Here is a 15,137-nt window from a genome sequence, read left to right on the forward strand (position 1 = left end):
AACTCTCCTGCTAGTCTGGACAAATATTAGAAATGCAGGAAGCAGAAGGAATAGAAAAAAATATGCTTGATATGATATTTTGTTTATTTACTATTTAAAAATCGAATTGCTACTACCAAAATAATGATTTAAAAAAAAATGTGGGTTTCCTATTTATATACAATTTCTTTTAGTTAGTATCAATTTAAATCGAAGATCAGAATTGATAAAGCAGTCACCAGAGCCTTTAGATTTGTAAAGCCTGATAGCATCTGCAACTACCTAATATTAACGCAGTAAAATAGTCTTATTGGCATACCCCATTTAGGTTCAAATGCAGATAGTAAGTCCATTTTATATTTGGATATTTGTAATCTATCAAATTTAATTCTTTGTTATATACTCCAATAAACAAACTCAATAAACAACTTTTACTGCGAAAGAGTAATCAAGAGAACCAAGGTTCTAGCGGAAATCAAAAGAAAGTAACCCAGGGACAAAGACAAAACATGAAAAACAGGCATACACAAAAAAGAAAATTAACTAAAATAATACATACAAAGTAACAAAAGCAAACGAGCAACTCGGATTCCACTAAAAAATTTGGATGCAATGGGTGAGGTTTTGGGATATGAAATAATCGGTATTGAGTTGTCCTATAAATATGGGGGATTTTTGTTGCTTACGTTTTTGTAATGGAGAATGTTAGCCAAATTAATTGCATCTACACCTTTGTTGACAAACGGTAGTGGAAGGAATAATCTTTTTTTCTTCATCTTGGCTTTTTACACAATTTGGTTTAAAGAGTCTATGGAAACCAATATCCAAAATTATGACAACAAGTCTGTATAGAGATGAGGTATGTTCAGAAATAGGTGTATCAAGACTTGTTTTGTAAAAGAAGTGTAGTAGAGTTAGCGGTATAGAATAGAGTTTGGTTCGAATGTGATGAAGTCCAAGATGTTTTTGTATAATATGAAGGAGACCATATATGGAGACATCATGTATATTAGGCGACGTATAGTGGCGATGGCCATCACTCCTTTCCCGTCTTGGATTTTTGTCAAATAAATTCATCACATTTATGCTATTGTTATATTGGCTTGAAAAACTTAATATGCTGATATAGGATTGCACATTTGTATTAACAACAATCCAAATAAAAATAGTTGACCTCTAATCTCTTGGCATTACTTACTTATTTATATGCAATAAGTCTTTCACTTTCGATATATTAAAGCTTTCTATTTATTTTTAGACGCAGAATATTGATAGAAATGAAAACTCTGTGAGGCTATACATAATCAGAATGCTGAAGTTGTCTTCTGCAAAAAAGGGGCAGTGGATCCAATCAAGAAACTTATATAAAGAAAGGAGTTCCATGCCATCGTTTGCAACTAATTTTTTTGGCCAAATGTTTTACAAAAGAGTAGCATAACCCCTGAAACTATCCCGAGGTATCACTTAGTGTATTGTGTATTTTTATTATGGTTACCACCTCGTGACATCGGAAGCCGATGGCGTAGGAATTTTGATGATGCATTTCTCGGGAATGGTGTCAGTCTGTGGTATGAGGATATTGTTTTTTGCTTTTTTTTTTAAATAATAATCATTCTATTGGGCTATTTTGACCATGTGTTATAATGATCGAGCTGTAGGTGCTTCAGGGCCTGAAAAGTGCATAGGGAGTGTTTCCTACACCAGACATGATTGTTGAAATCAGGCGCGTAGCTGAGGCCAAATTGAAGTGTAGACAAAATTACGGCAGTGGGTCTGGGGGCCGCTTAAGGCCCCAGCAGGTCCAGGGGGACGAAGCCCCCCCCCCCTCGAAGCTACGTGGAGATAGCGTTTTAGAGCATAATTAATGCCTCTCCTGGATGTATTTCATCTAAAAAAAATTGGCTAATTAAGTGCAGGCAAAAGATTTTTTACCTACGCGCCTGGAAATTTTATTCTAAGACTTTGGCGTTTATGTTATTGTGCGTGAGTCTGGAACTATGTGCCCAGAAACTAAGTGCTTTTACATGACACACAGGTGTCTATGCGATAACTTGTAGGACTTGAGCCACCCGGTATATTGCTTATGAACTGAGAAATGTAGCTATTTGAGAGAGACATGTATCTAAGGGCGTGGATAATTTCAATGACTGTGGCTTAAGTTTTTATGACTTGACAGACAGTTTCAATCTGGAGATTTTTCAATTTCGAAACTGGGAAAGGTCAACTAATAGTTAGTAGTTCAAATATGCAGTATGATGGATGTTTTGTGTTAATTCAACTACCGTAGGTGTTCAGCGTAAACAATCATTGAACTTGAATATTTCACAAAGTGGGGCACTGCATGCTACGATGCATCGCAAATTTTGTTGTGTGTTTATTACATGTCCTTCGTAGTCAGCATGGTGGATTTAAAAATAAATAAAATAGTTCAAAACCATTTACAACAATAAGCTTATGCTTATATAGATTTCAGTTTGATCCCTGCACTTTCCTTTTATCGCTGCTTTTATCCCATATTTTTTTGCAATTTGACGATTATTTGAGGCGTAAAAATTCACACGATCGATATAAATTAATTCAGTACATAAGTACTTTACATTACATCTATGGGAGAAACTTTCTGATTAACAGGGCTTATTGAAAAATGATAAACCACTTTAGGGTATATTATATTTAGCTTTGGAAAAATATAGGGTGGGTAGGGAAATAGGAAACGCACACATCTCTCCCAATTCATATAATAATATCAATTGTCTCCTTTTGGCTAACTTGTGCATAGCAGTTTTTTAATGACATGTCTGTATTGGTAAATGTTGTCTTGTAAGGTAATTTTTAATGCATTATTGATAATTTTGTTTTCATCAAGCATTTATAATATGAATGAATGGAGGTTTTCCTTGATATTAGTATTACCAAAAAAAAAAAAAAATAAAATAAAATAAAAAATTGAAAATAAAAAAATTAAGAAAAAAAGATATCATATTTTGTTTTAAGATGGTAAACCTACATTAATAAATCTACATAATAATTTCTTCCTTTTTTAGTGATATTAAAAATGATTAAATATTCATGTTCAAACTGACAGATTGTTTTACCTGGTTTAAAATGGAACATATTAAGATTTTAACATTCTTTTTGTATCTGTGTGTAAAATAACATATTGGAAGCTGTTATTGGAGTAATTCAGTAAAAACATTCATAACTAATAGTGTCGATACAGGAATTGAGAAATGGTGGGGGGCACACTGACTTACCTAAGAGTTTAATTATATATGTTCAATTGTATTAACTTGAGTTAACTGTTAAGTGATTTGAATCAGACATGTTCCAAAGAAAATGAGTTGGAATAGATGTGTTCCATTTTAGGCGAGTTAAATACAACATGATCCACTGTAAGGGAGTTTTGTTCCACTGTAAGTGAGTTGAATGAGACATGTGTTTTACATTAATTAAGCTAAATTAAATATGTGTTCCACAGTTAGAGAATTGAATTAAACATGTTCTACAGTAAGTGCAACATATTAGACATGTGTTTCCTTCTGAGGTAATTTGGTGTGCTTTACAGTAAATAAGTTTGGATATATATTTCATTCTTTGTGAGTTGGATTACACATGTTTTACCCTCTTTTGATTTCTGCTTGAATCTTGGTTCTCTTGATTACTTACTCTTTCTTCCCTACTCAAGGCGAGTTGGATTACATGTGTTCCATTGTGAGTTGAATTACACTCTAGGCGAGTTGGATAAGACACAAGTTCCACTGTGAGTTGGATTACATATGTTCCACTCTAAGTGAGCTGGATTAGATATGCTCCATTGTATATAAATGGAAACCTGTGAGAATGTGGTACTTTGGACTCTTCTGTAGACATACTTCCAAGACAGTTAGAGTGGGGAAAGGTTCCAAGAACCATGTGGGGTCTGGGAGTAAGCCAGAGCGTCTACAAAGCAGCCCAGTCGCTAGTAGGACATACTCACACCGAGTTCATTAGTCAGGTATTCCGAAGGCTGGACGCCACAACTAACACTAAATGGTTCTACTAACACACTAACATCAACTGTAAGAGGCTTGTATTGGTATTCAAGGTCGTTAAAAACCCCCAATCATCAAATGGTACTTTTCCAATCATTTATGGTGTTATTAAACAAAAAAAAAAATGCAATTATTTCCAAACATATTTATTCACTTTCAAATTGACAGGAAAAAGTTACAAATGTGTTATAAAAATATTATTACTGCCATTTTGTCAGTACCACGAATGTTTTTTCTCCAATGTTTTTTCACAATACCCGATTTATATTTCTTGCACAACACATGTAATATTGGACAATTATAAATCACTAAAAAGTTAAAACGTTGAGATTTAAAAGCCAGACAAATTTAAAATCAAAAGATTCTAAAAGAAAATTTACAGCATGGTCTTTCAAATGCTTTACAGAGACACTAAAACAATGCATATTTTGCCAATAAACAAGAACAAAATAAAAATCATGAACTACCTTCATTATTATTGTCATAAAAGTGCTAAAACAGCCCTAAGATGGAAGGGATAAAAAATTATGATGAAAAGGACAATACTGATCAGAAATATAATACAAGAAATATGACATTAATTCTAAGAACTTCAATGATTTCAGGCCTTCAGGGGATTACCACAAAAGAAAGGTTAGCTATAGAAAAGGTCATAATAATACATAAAAAAAGATATTCTGCTAAGACATAAATGGGGTGGGAGTTTATCTTTGGTCAAAATTGGTTTAACTTTTGACACAGTAATTCTTATTCTATGTGCTAAATCAATGTGGGCAGTTAATTAAAATCAAACAATTTAAAAAAAGAAATCTTTCAAATTGTTGTGAGAGGGGGAAGCGTAATGTAATGTCATAACAGCTATTAATGAAAGATTCATTATTTTTATTTCTTGACCACGCAACATAAAATTAAAAAAAAAAATCTTAAACACATACTTAAATGTAGTTAATAGGCTGAGAATACTTCAATGTACTTAATAGGCTGAGAATACTTCAATGTAATTAATTGGCTGAGAATACTTCAATGTAGTTAATAGGCTGAGAATACTTCAATGTACTTAATAGGCTGAGAATACTTCAATGTAGTTAATTGGCTGAGAATACTTCAATGTACTTAATTGGCTGAGAATACTTCAATGTAGTTAATAGGCTGAGAATACTTCAATGTAATTAATTGGCTGAGAATACTTCAATGTAGTTAATAGGCTGAGAATACTTCAATGTACTTAATAGGCCGAGAATACTTCAATGTACTTAATTGGCTGAGATTCAAGATTTTAGTTTAAAATGTTTGCAGCAATCCATCCACCAAACCAACAAAAACTCCACATATTAAAATTTAAAAAAACAAGTACAAAAACTTTTGATTTTGTATGTAAAATAAATACCAATGAGATCTGTTTTTTTAAGAATGAACAATTTTATAAATTAAAAGTCTTAAACAGACAACTACTAAAAACAAAAAATCTACTTCAATTTTATATTTTATAAAATCTCACAAATCAAAATAACAACAAAATTTATTATGACATGATTATTTTCAGTAACAAAGAAAAGTTGTACATTCTACCTGAAAATAGTTTTGTTTTTTTATGTATGTTTACAGTTCTATATAGATAATTATTGTTTGCTAATGTTGAATGTATATATGTGTCTTTTATATATGATATATTCTTGTAACTCTTTTTAGAGTGGCTCTTGCGTGTTTTATGGAATTATGTGATCTTTGTTATTAATATCAAGAAGCAAGACTTAAATTAAGTATTTGTCTTGTTTTGTCTTGATAAATATCTGAAAATTATAATTTTTGTTGACTGTATGTAATTTACTTATTTTTTAAACTTTGTTTGAACTGTTAATCAAATATTTAAATGAACATTGACAAAATTCTTTAATTCAGAATCTATGCCTAAATCTATCTGATTCCATATTCTTAAGATTACCCAAAGGAAATTTCACTAACAACCAAATTAATACATAACTGCCTAATTTAAGATTTTTTACAATAATACATCCAGTTGTACCTATACAAAAATGTACCTAAAATAAAAACTAGATTAACACTTATGTCACAAATAAAAAAATTTTTTTTACTACTATCTATCTAACAGAGTAATTCCTAAAAATAAACACAAAAATATCTATGATATACTGGTCAGAGAGTAGATCTTCCTGCTTTGAAGACAGGGGAATTCTGGTAAATTTGTTCACCAAAATTTTATTCCGTAATGAAAATCATAGTATGATGGCTCATTATTTAGAGCAAAGTATCAGCAACCTGTAGATATTTTTTCTTAAAATTTTGCTCATGAATTTGTTTCACAAAAAAGGACGAAAAAAATGGTTGGCGAAAATTACTTGCTGTTGAGAACTACCCCTTGACCAGTGAAGCAATTTCTAAATCAAGAAGCTACTAGAATGTTTAATAACACCTTATTTAATTACAGCACATACAATGATAATGTTCAAGGGATGGCATTTGTAATCCCTATATTTAGTGACTATCACCTGATGAATTGCACTAAGTATTTAACTGGACATTTGAGATGTACATTTTAATTCTCTATACAAACAGTTTCAAATACCTCTGGAATTAATGTAACAGGTGTATTGTCTGACACAATGTGTCAGTGTATGTGCTGTAATTAATTTTTGCTCTATACTTTTTGTAATTTTCCATCTCAGTAGGTATAACGCTACGACAATATGACAAATAGTAACTCTTCAATTTCAATGAAAATTTATTCCTCACCATTAGAAGATCATAGTGCATAATTAGGTTTTTTTTTAATTTACTGCTATAATTATGTTAAAATAGAGCTTAATTGAACACATAAAAAAGGGCATTTTAATTAATGTATTTGTATACAAATGACTGTTTTTTTTAGGATATATAATTTATAATTTTCTACAGAAGACTTCTTTATTAGTGAACTGAAAAAACGCAATGATAAAATGTTGTAAATAAAAATTACATATACGATAATTATCTGTTACTTCTGATTTTCTACAAGAACAATTTTATTATCCAAAAAATTATTACTTTCAATAACTGAACTTCTTATATGAGAAGATACTGAAATAATACTTCTTTACAGAATGGTAGAAAAGGGGGACAACAAATGAATAAATTCTGGTTACAATGTAATTAACTTTTATAAAATTGCAAAATGACTACTGAACCCCTGTTATGTAAGTTATCCTCTATATTACCACTGTTTGATAAAAAAAACAAAACAAAAAAAACAAAAACACATCAAAAACCATTAACTGATCCCTAGTTATTTTGTAAGTACATTTAAGTAAGTATATAACATTGTAACCAAAATTTATTTGTTGTTCCTTTTTCTACCATTCTGTAAAGCCAGTAAATTATCAGTTACAATGAAATCTGTCTACACTGAATCCTTAAAAAAATTTAATGTCTACACTGAATCCTTAAAACATTTTAATGTCTACACTGAATCCTGAAAAATTTAAATGTCTACACAGAATCCTGAAAAATTTAAATGTCTACACTGAATCCTAAAAAAAATTAAATCTGTCTACACTAAAACCCTGAAAAAATTTAAATCTGTCTTAACCAGACACTTTTTACAGTCCTCTTAAAATCAGTTTTATGTATTCTGAATCTTGGTGAACTGAATGTTGTTTTAACTGAACCAATTTTAAAGTCTACAAGGGGTCTGGCGTCGATTTCACAAAAAGTGGTAAGTGTAAAGTTGATCGTAAGTAATGACGTCACAACCTAAAATAGCATCGTGACATCACAATTTACGATCAATTTCACACTTACGACTTTTTGTGAAATTGACACCTGGTGTACATAGGTTTCACTGAAGTATCTTCTCATATAAGAAGCTTCAGTTCTTAATATTATCAACAACATGACAAACTGAACTTACAAACTGACTTAAGTGCTTTAGGAAAATCACCACAAATTCTCAGGGTCACATGACAATCACTGAATGAAAAATACACAATGCAACACCAGATCTTTTTTCTATTTTGATTTGTAATGAGGTAGACATTATTTATACTAAGAGGTAGTTTCAGCTATACAGTGACTTGATACAATATATCTACTGAGAATTTATGCATTTCTTTTCCATATTTATTTTTCCAATCTTTTAACTATAAATTCATATAAGAATCCAAAATGCCACATTTTATTCAATGCAGGATTTCTCAAATGCACTGAATAAAAAATAAATAATCAACTTCCCAATCTGAAGTAACTACATCTAAAACTTAACATAAATTAGCATAAAGTCATGTAGCTAGTATGATGCAAAATATACAAGTACCAAAAACTCAGCAGTTTGAAAAAATTACAATACTTATGCATTACAAGACAACTCAGAATTTCCATTCACACCAAGATTTAAAATATATGAGGCAGTGGCCATTTTCAAAATACCAATAGAAGTCTGCTTAGTGACAGACCTAGGGGAAGAGTTAAGGGATTGGAACCCACTTTTGTTGGGCAAAAAAAATGAGCAAAAGACAACCTAGAACCTCACCCACCCCTTTCATAAATTTCTGGATCAGAATTCCCCTTTTTTAGATAAATTTCTGGATGGACTCCTGCTGATGATTATCATATTGCCATTCTCCACACATGAACTAGACATTTTTTTAATTAATAAACCATGTAAAAGTGAATAAAAAACTGAGTGTCAAGGTGTAAAATAAAGAGACACTGAATTCTTTCTCCACATTTACATTGTTTATTAATCAAAAGAATGTCTAGTTGTTACTTTAATAACAAATCCATAAAATTTCATGGAGGAGTACATTTGGCCTAAGATGATAAGAAATTCCAGCTAATTAGCATATACATGTACATGTAGAGGTAGACAACATTAAAATGAGGTAGTATATATATATATACAATCATGAGGTATCTAATTATTATAAAGTATTATATCAAAACATAATCAATTATAAATGAAACAAATCAAGTACACACATTATATAAAAGTATAATACATGTATACATCTTAGAAAAATTGAAGTGTTAGGACAAGTAAAAATAATTCCTTGGTTTCTGGACAATAAAATGGTTTAATTTAGTGCATCCCTCTCTCTTTGATTTGCAAGCAAAATGGCCTATGGACCAAGAAATAAACCCTGTGGACCAAGAAATAAACTTTGAATGGCCTTGCACAGATAGATATTTAGAAATGTTCAAAACATGTTAGTGATCTAAATCCAATTTTTTTTAAGTAGCTGTCTTTATAAGAATCATGCAAAATCTGAAAAATGTGATACACCCCAAAAAGGCTACATATTTTTATTTTGGTAATTAACTTGTTTAATGGGTCTATATTATGAAATGTGTAATTATTCATTCAAATCTGCCTGCTCTTAAGAGATAATCAACATTAAAAATCTGATAGATTCTATTGTATTTGAGTGTCATTTACAGAGTTATCTCCCTTAATTTTGAATTTTAACAGTGCATTCTATACAATTTTTTATCTCCTATGAGCACGGTTTATACGAAAAACCAAATGTTACTTTCTGTTTACTGAAGCATTTTAAACAAAATATCAAAAATAAAAATATGTAGGCTTTTCACCCATGTATCACTTTTTGCATGATTCGTAGCTGGAATGCTACTTAAAAGCTAAAGCTATTTCTTTTTTGTATCTTTCCAACAGAAAAAAAATTCACAAAATCAGGTAAAAGTAAAAGTATTCCTGAAAAAATAGCCATCCTTCCAAGTCATATACTAAACTTTGTTTATAGCTGAAGATGTTGATTAATTGTATCTTATTAACTTACTGAAAACTGTATGTTAAATAGATGACAAAACAACATAAACAGGTGATTACTGACTTAAACAATTGTATTAAAATGTAAAATGATTGTTTTGACTGCTGACAAGAAAAAGAGAATTCCAATTACCACCGAGTAAAACTGTCAAAAAGCACCATCAATACCACACACAAACTCTAAAAAAATTAGTACAAAATATTGGATACAAAACTTGATAAAACGACCGGAATGCAATGAATAGGAATATTTGAATTCTGAACACAAGCATAAGCTGATTGAATATGTAATTGATTTCAGGTAAAAAAAAATTTGTAACAACCACCAACTGCAAAAAATAGAGAAATAAATATTTACAACAATTCAACAGTATTTAAATTGATGTTATAGTACACATTAATAGGCCTTAATGCTGAAAAGAAAGTTAAAGCTAAAATATATATACACATCCAAATATTTTATTACTTTTTTATAACTCTTCAAGTGACATTTTATTCAACATTATCTCTTCACAACTAGTATCTCAATAATTAAAATGCAGTAAAAACTCTGCTAGATATTATAGGTTTCAAGCTAGTGAGGATAAGGCTTTGGCAACTCATTTCAATGATACTCATGATTTTTTTTTCACCATGGCATGTAGCAAACTGCTACAAAAATATTTCCTTAAGTGGTGTCAGTTATAAGCATCCAAGACTTTGGCAGCTTCTTTAACAATCACACCTTCATTACCAAAGATCTTCACATTGGGTGAAACTTCCTTCCACATCACTCGATTTGGATCCTGTCAGAAATAAAAATATAATTAGTGAACACCAGAGTGGCATTTTTGAAACAGTGCATGAGTTATGTAACATTATGCCATGTAAAATATACAATTTCATAACATTTTAAGTGCAATATGTATGACTATACCAGAATTAATACTTCACACAATAATCTTGGACTATGTAGAAATTTAGATTTTTTTTGTATAGTTTAATGTTTAAGTTCTGATTGCCTTGATCTAAAATCTATCTAAACTAGTGCAGCAAGGGAATTTCTTTAATTTATTTAAATTTTTGGTTGGGTTCCTTGTGAAATATTACAACTTCACAATAATCTAGTCCAACTACTATCACCACAAACAAAACCTGGCATTGCCAGAAAAAGGAAATCTCGTACTGATCAAGAATTTACCAAAATCTTTATTTTTCATTCTACAGAACAATACTGAATCACAAAAATGAGATTTATAGGTTTTATAATAAGTAAAAAATTGAATTTTGCAAAATATTAACTCAAGTTTTTTTTAATTTCATTATCATAATTTAACAAACGAGCCTTGGCAAGTTTGTTATGATATTGAAATATAATAATGCAAGTTGATATTTGACAAAATTCAAATTTCACTAGTTATAGAATCTTTTTCTCTCTAATTTATTTAGTATGTTTGACTGCTTGACATTCAGCATACCAAGTATGTTGAGAATAATGAAAAGAACATTTACAATGCCAAAATAAATAATGATCAAGGACAAGCATTGGAATTGGACTGGACATGTAAACAGAATGAAGGCAACAGCGATTCCAAAAAATGCAAAGAGGTGGACACCAGCAGAGAAAAGGAAAAAAGGTCGTACAAAAGAAACTTTGAGAAGGTCAATGGAGAAGAAGGTGACAGTGTGTGGATGGAGTTGGGGCCAGATCAACACAATGGCAGATGACAGACAGAGATGGTGATTATCAGTGAAGGCCTTACCAGGGGTACGTAATACCCAGTACAAACAAGATTAGGTAGGTAGGTAGGTGACATTCAGTATATGTCATGGTGGAAATTCTAGCAATCTCTAGTTGTTACAAGAGAACAAAGAAAAAAACGTCTCTTTCAATTAATCATATTTTATAGACAATAAGAAACAATCACACAACAACCAACAGGAATTGTGAATTTTTTATCACTCATTTATATCACATTGTCTCATGGACTTCCCCAATCACTGAGAATTATTTATATTTGAACTTTTTTAGACAATAATGAATAAGAATATTTCATCAAACCAAATTTTCACATACCCAGTAACTTGATATTTGATATTGAAGCCATCTGTCCATTATGTTAATATAGACACAAAATGTGAAATTCTTATTCACAAGACATAATACTATCAAGTAATACCCACCTCTGGTAAGCTACCATCAAATATTTCACCACTGTCATAATGGAAATTCCATACTTCAGCCTCCAGCCAGGCATTATCTGTATTTCTAGGATCATCAATATATCCTTTGTATATCTGGGAAGCACTAAATCCAGAAGAATCATTTTCAGTCTTAAGACTTGACCTAGATGTTGTTAGAGACTGCATATTGGTTGGAGCATTGATGGAGGACAGAATAGTGGGATGAGACATAGATCTAGTAAGTATGCCAGGTGGTCCTGTTCTAGATCCTAAACTTATCACACTTGGTGCTGTAATACTCTCAGCAAAATGGCTAAAATACTGTAATACATGAAAATTACATTTTTTTTCGTAACATGCTTGAGCAATGTATTATTTGGATGTCAATCCAATCAAATGAAAATTATAAACAAGTCATGGTTCACATCTCCATGATATATTATTCTGTGTATTGGCAATTCATATTTGTCGAAAAATGTGTTTTTTCCCAACATTTTTACTACACATTTTTTTGCCACAAATCAAGTTTGGTGTGGTTCAGTACTGTCTCTGCATTGTGTCCTTTTTCATTGAATCTTACAAGTGGAAGGCAGACGACTTTAATTAATTCACAGATTAGACCATGACTAAATTACGCTCCAATTTGGATAATTGATTTTATTGGACAATTTAATCAATGGGATTCATGTGCACTTACATCACATTGTTTTGCCTGATATATTTGTGATACAATCAGCAAGAAAGATATCAAAAATATCAGGTAGAAACATCAAAGGGAAAGTTTTCTATCTCAGGCTACTGCTGTGAAACTTAGAAAATAGCAGCAATTTTTCGAGTGACAATATAACATTAAATCAACTGTGACATTGTCAATAAAAAGATAAAGCTCAGTGTGATATTTTATGTCTTGACTGCCATTATTCTGTGTGTATATCACATTCCATATTGATGGAAATATCCATAATGCTAAAAGCATTTATGCCTTAGCAGCATAATATTCCAATGATAGTTGCAGAAAAATATGCTCATTTTCTTGCTGACAATAGGTTGATTTTGTTTTAATAGCATACTTCTAGTGCAGCATTGGTAACATAGACAAATGATTTGCACCTGCTACCAGTTTACCTTAGACTTAAGGCCACATGAAGTACTTATTATTTTTTTTATGAGTATTTTGCTTCAAAGCTTGTTGACTGATAGGTGTTTTCTCTGACTCTTGTCTAAGACTTCCTAAAAATAGTCATGCCATTGGTCCTAACAGATCAAATTTTGGCTGCACTGAAATATTGAGTAAATGGAGTTGTTCCAACTGTTCAGTATGATTTTTTAAGTGATGTTCCAAAGGCATAGTGTAATATAATTGACTGACAGAATATTATACAATCCAACAAAACCTACAAGCATAGTGACTGACAATTTGTCAGCAAGTTTTGAGAAGTCTATTGTTTTACTATATTCAATATTGCTGATTACCTGGATTAAGTCTGCCTGATCAAAATTGCCCTCATTCTGTTGCTCAGCTAGATCTAAAACTTGTCTCTTGAAGGAGTTGACCAGTTTGTTGTATCTGGATACTAATCCATGTAAATAATCCTGAAAACCAATGACGCTATTGTCAATCATTCTCCAGCTAATTTATCATAATTACTCAATAGTTTAAAGTACCATTTTTTTGTCATGATTCAAAATGGTTTCAAGTACTGTTTTTTTTGTTTTTTTTTGGTCAGGACTCAAAAATGGATATAAGTCCTTTTAAAATTGATTGATTGATTAGTGTTTATGAACAGTTCAGGCACAAACAGGCTTTGCACGAACAGAACAAAAACATAATTTAATAATAATTGCTTAAAATTAAAGTATAGGGAATAGAAGACTACCACTGACAAATGGGAGAGTTGGATAAGTGCACACTATTTTTGTTATCTTCAACAGCCTTCCTGTACAATCTACTGTTTGCACAATCTATAGTTGAAACTTTCTTAATGCACGATATTTGGCACTTTCCACACAATTTTGGTTACTTTAAAAGCCAGAACTTTCTCTTATTACTCCATAGGGGCTCACTCATTTAGCTAACTGTGGTATACACTTGTTTCCTTGAGTTCTCTTTGTCTTCTTTTATGACAAATTTATTTTTTGCTTTTTCCTTTAAAGGTCTCACAGGGCATAATCTTAAAGTTCTTCCATACCAAGCGTAACAATACCTTTGTAAATCGGTATCTATTACTTGTTCATTGGCAATAGATTTAGTCATGCCAACATTATCATTGACCATTAGTAGCTTTACGGGATACATTCAGTCAAGCCTGCACCATGTTTTCAGTATTTGCTATTCAATTCTGATTACTGAATACTTATTTCATTATTTTTTTTAACAAAAGAAAGAGACAATTTAGTTCAATTACCCCTGGTAAACCGAAGCAAGTATCATCTGTGCCTTCCACTTTCCTGATAGCAATGAATTCCAGAACCCTCTTCCCTTCCACATATAGATAACCAGATGGCTGACCATCACTACTAGGTGTTCTTCTCCAACGGGTACACACAGCTAGAATTTCATGGTTAGGTCCCCATCTCCACAGTGCACCTCTACCCTTCAGACCTGTCCTACCCATTGGGTTTCTGAAAAATAAAGACATTTGTGACATAGGGACTCTCAGAAAAGTGATGAATGGTGTGAAAATACACAATGTTTTTGTCTTGTCACAATTCAAAATTTCTATGAAAAAGATGTTTCATAATTTAACTGCATATCAACAGAAACATGCAATGCTCACTAACTTGATACCCCCACTCCCCATTTTAAAACATGCACCTTTTGACCCATAAATTGATTTGGATCAAGATCTAAAATAGAAGGGCACAATGGAAATATGTAATAAAGATTTGGAGAAAGTTGCATTAAACTCCATTCAGTAGCGTAGGAGGAGTAATGGATAACAGATACCCCTTTCCATAAAAAAAGGAAGGAAAGATGGACAGACACCCCTCTAACTATAATTCAACTGACCTTTTGAAAATTTGACTCTATGACCTTAACCCTTGACCTTTAATTTTGTAAGAGATTAAGAAAGTAACTTCAAAATTTGGTAAAATCCACTGAAAAATGTTCCAGTTTTGAATGAATGGTACCATGACTACTTTTATTCTTAACCAGTGTATCAAAACCTGGACATACATTGGCA

General features: G+C 31.4%; 1 protein-coding gene and 1 long non-coding RNA gene across 5 annotated transcripts in view; one reads left to right on the forward strand and one right to left on the reverse strand.

Annotated features, from left to right (window-relative positions):
* The first annotated feature begins 63 nt into the window (after positions 1–63).
* On the forward strand, positions 64–1,577 carry LOC148614547 (uncharacterized). Its single transcript, XR_015923712.1, has 2 exons — positions 64–322; positions 1,238–1,577. It is a non-coding gene; the product is annotated as an uncharacterized LOC148614547 (long non-coding RNA).
* Positions 1,578–4,140: 2,563 nt separating this feature from the next.
* The window catches only part of LOC148614548 (transient receptor potential cation channel subfamily M member-like 2), a 56,018-nt gene continuing 45,021 nt past the window's right edge, over positions 4,141–15,137 (reverse strand). For all 4 annotated transcript variants that reach the window (XM_088588698.1, XM_088588700.1, XM_088588701.1 and 1 more), the window contains 4 exons: positions 14,358–14,574; positions 13,426–13,545; positions 11,953–12,273; positions 4,141–10,574 (listed from right to left, as the gene is read on the reverse strand). In XM_088588698.1, the coding sequence (XP_088444824.1) occupies positions 10,467–10,574; positions 11,953–12,273; positions 13,426–13,545; positions 14,358–14,574 (766 nt within the window). In that variant the 3' untranslated portion in view covers positions 4,141–10,466. The remainder of the gene's footprint in view (positions 10,575–11,952; positions 12,274–13,425; positions 13,546–14,357; positions 14,575–15,137) is intronic.

This window comes from Perna viridis, chromosome 6, assembly GCF_037379345.1.
Source record: "Perna viridis isolate PV_CMFRI_1.1 ecotype Kerala chromosome 6, ASM3737934v1, whole genome shotgun sequence".
Taxonomy (NCBI): domain Eukaryota; kingdom Metazoa; phylum Mollusca; class Bivalvia; order Mytilida; family Mytilidae; genus Perna; species Perna viridis.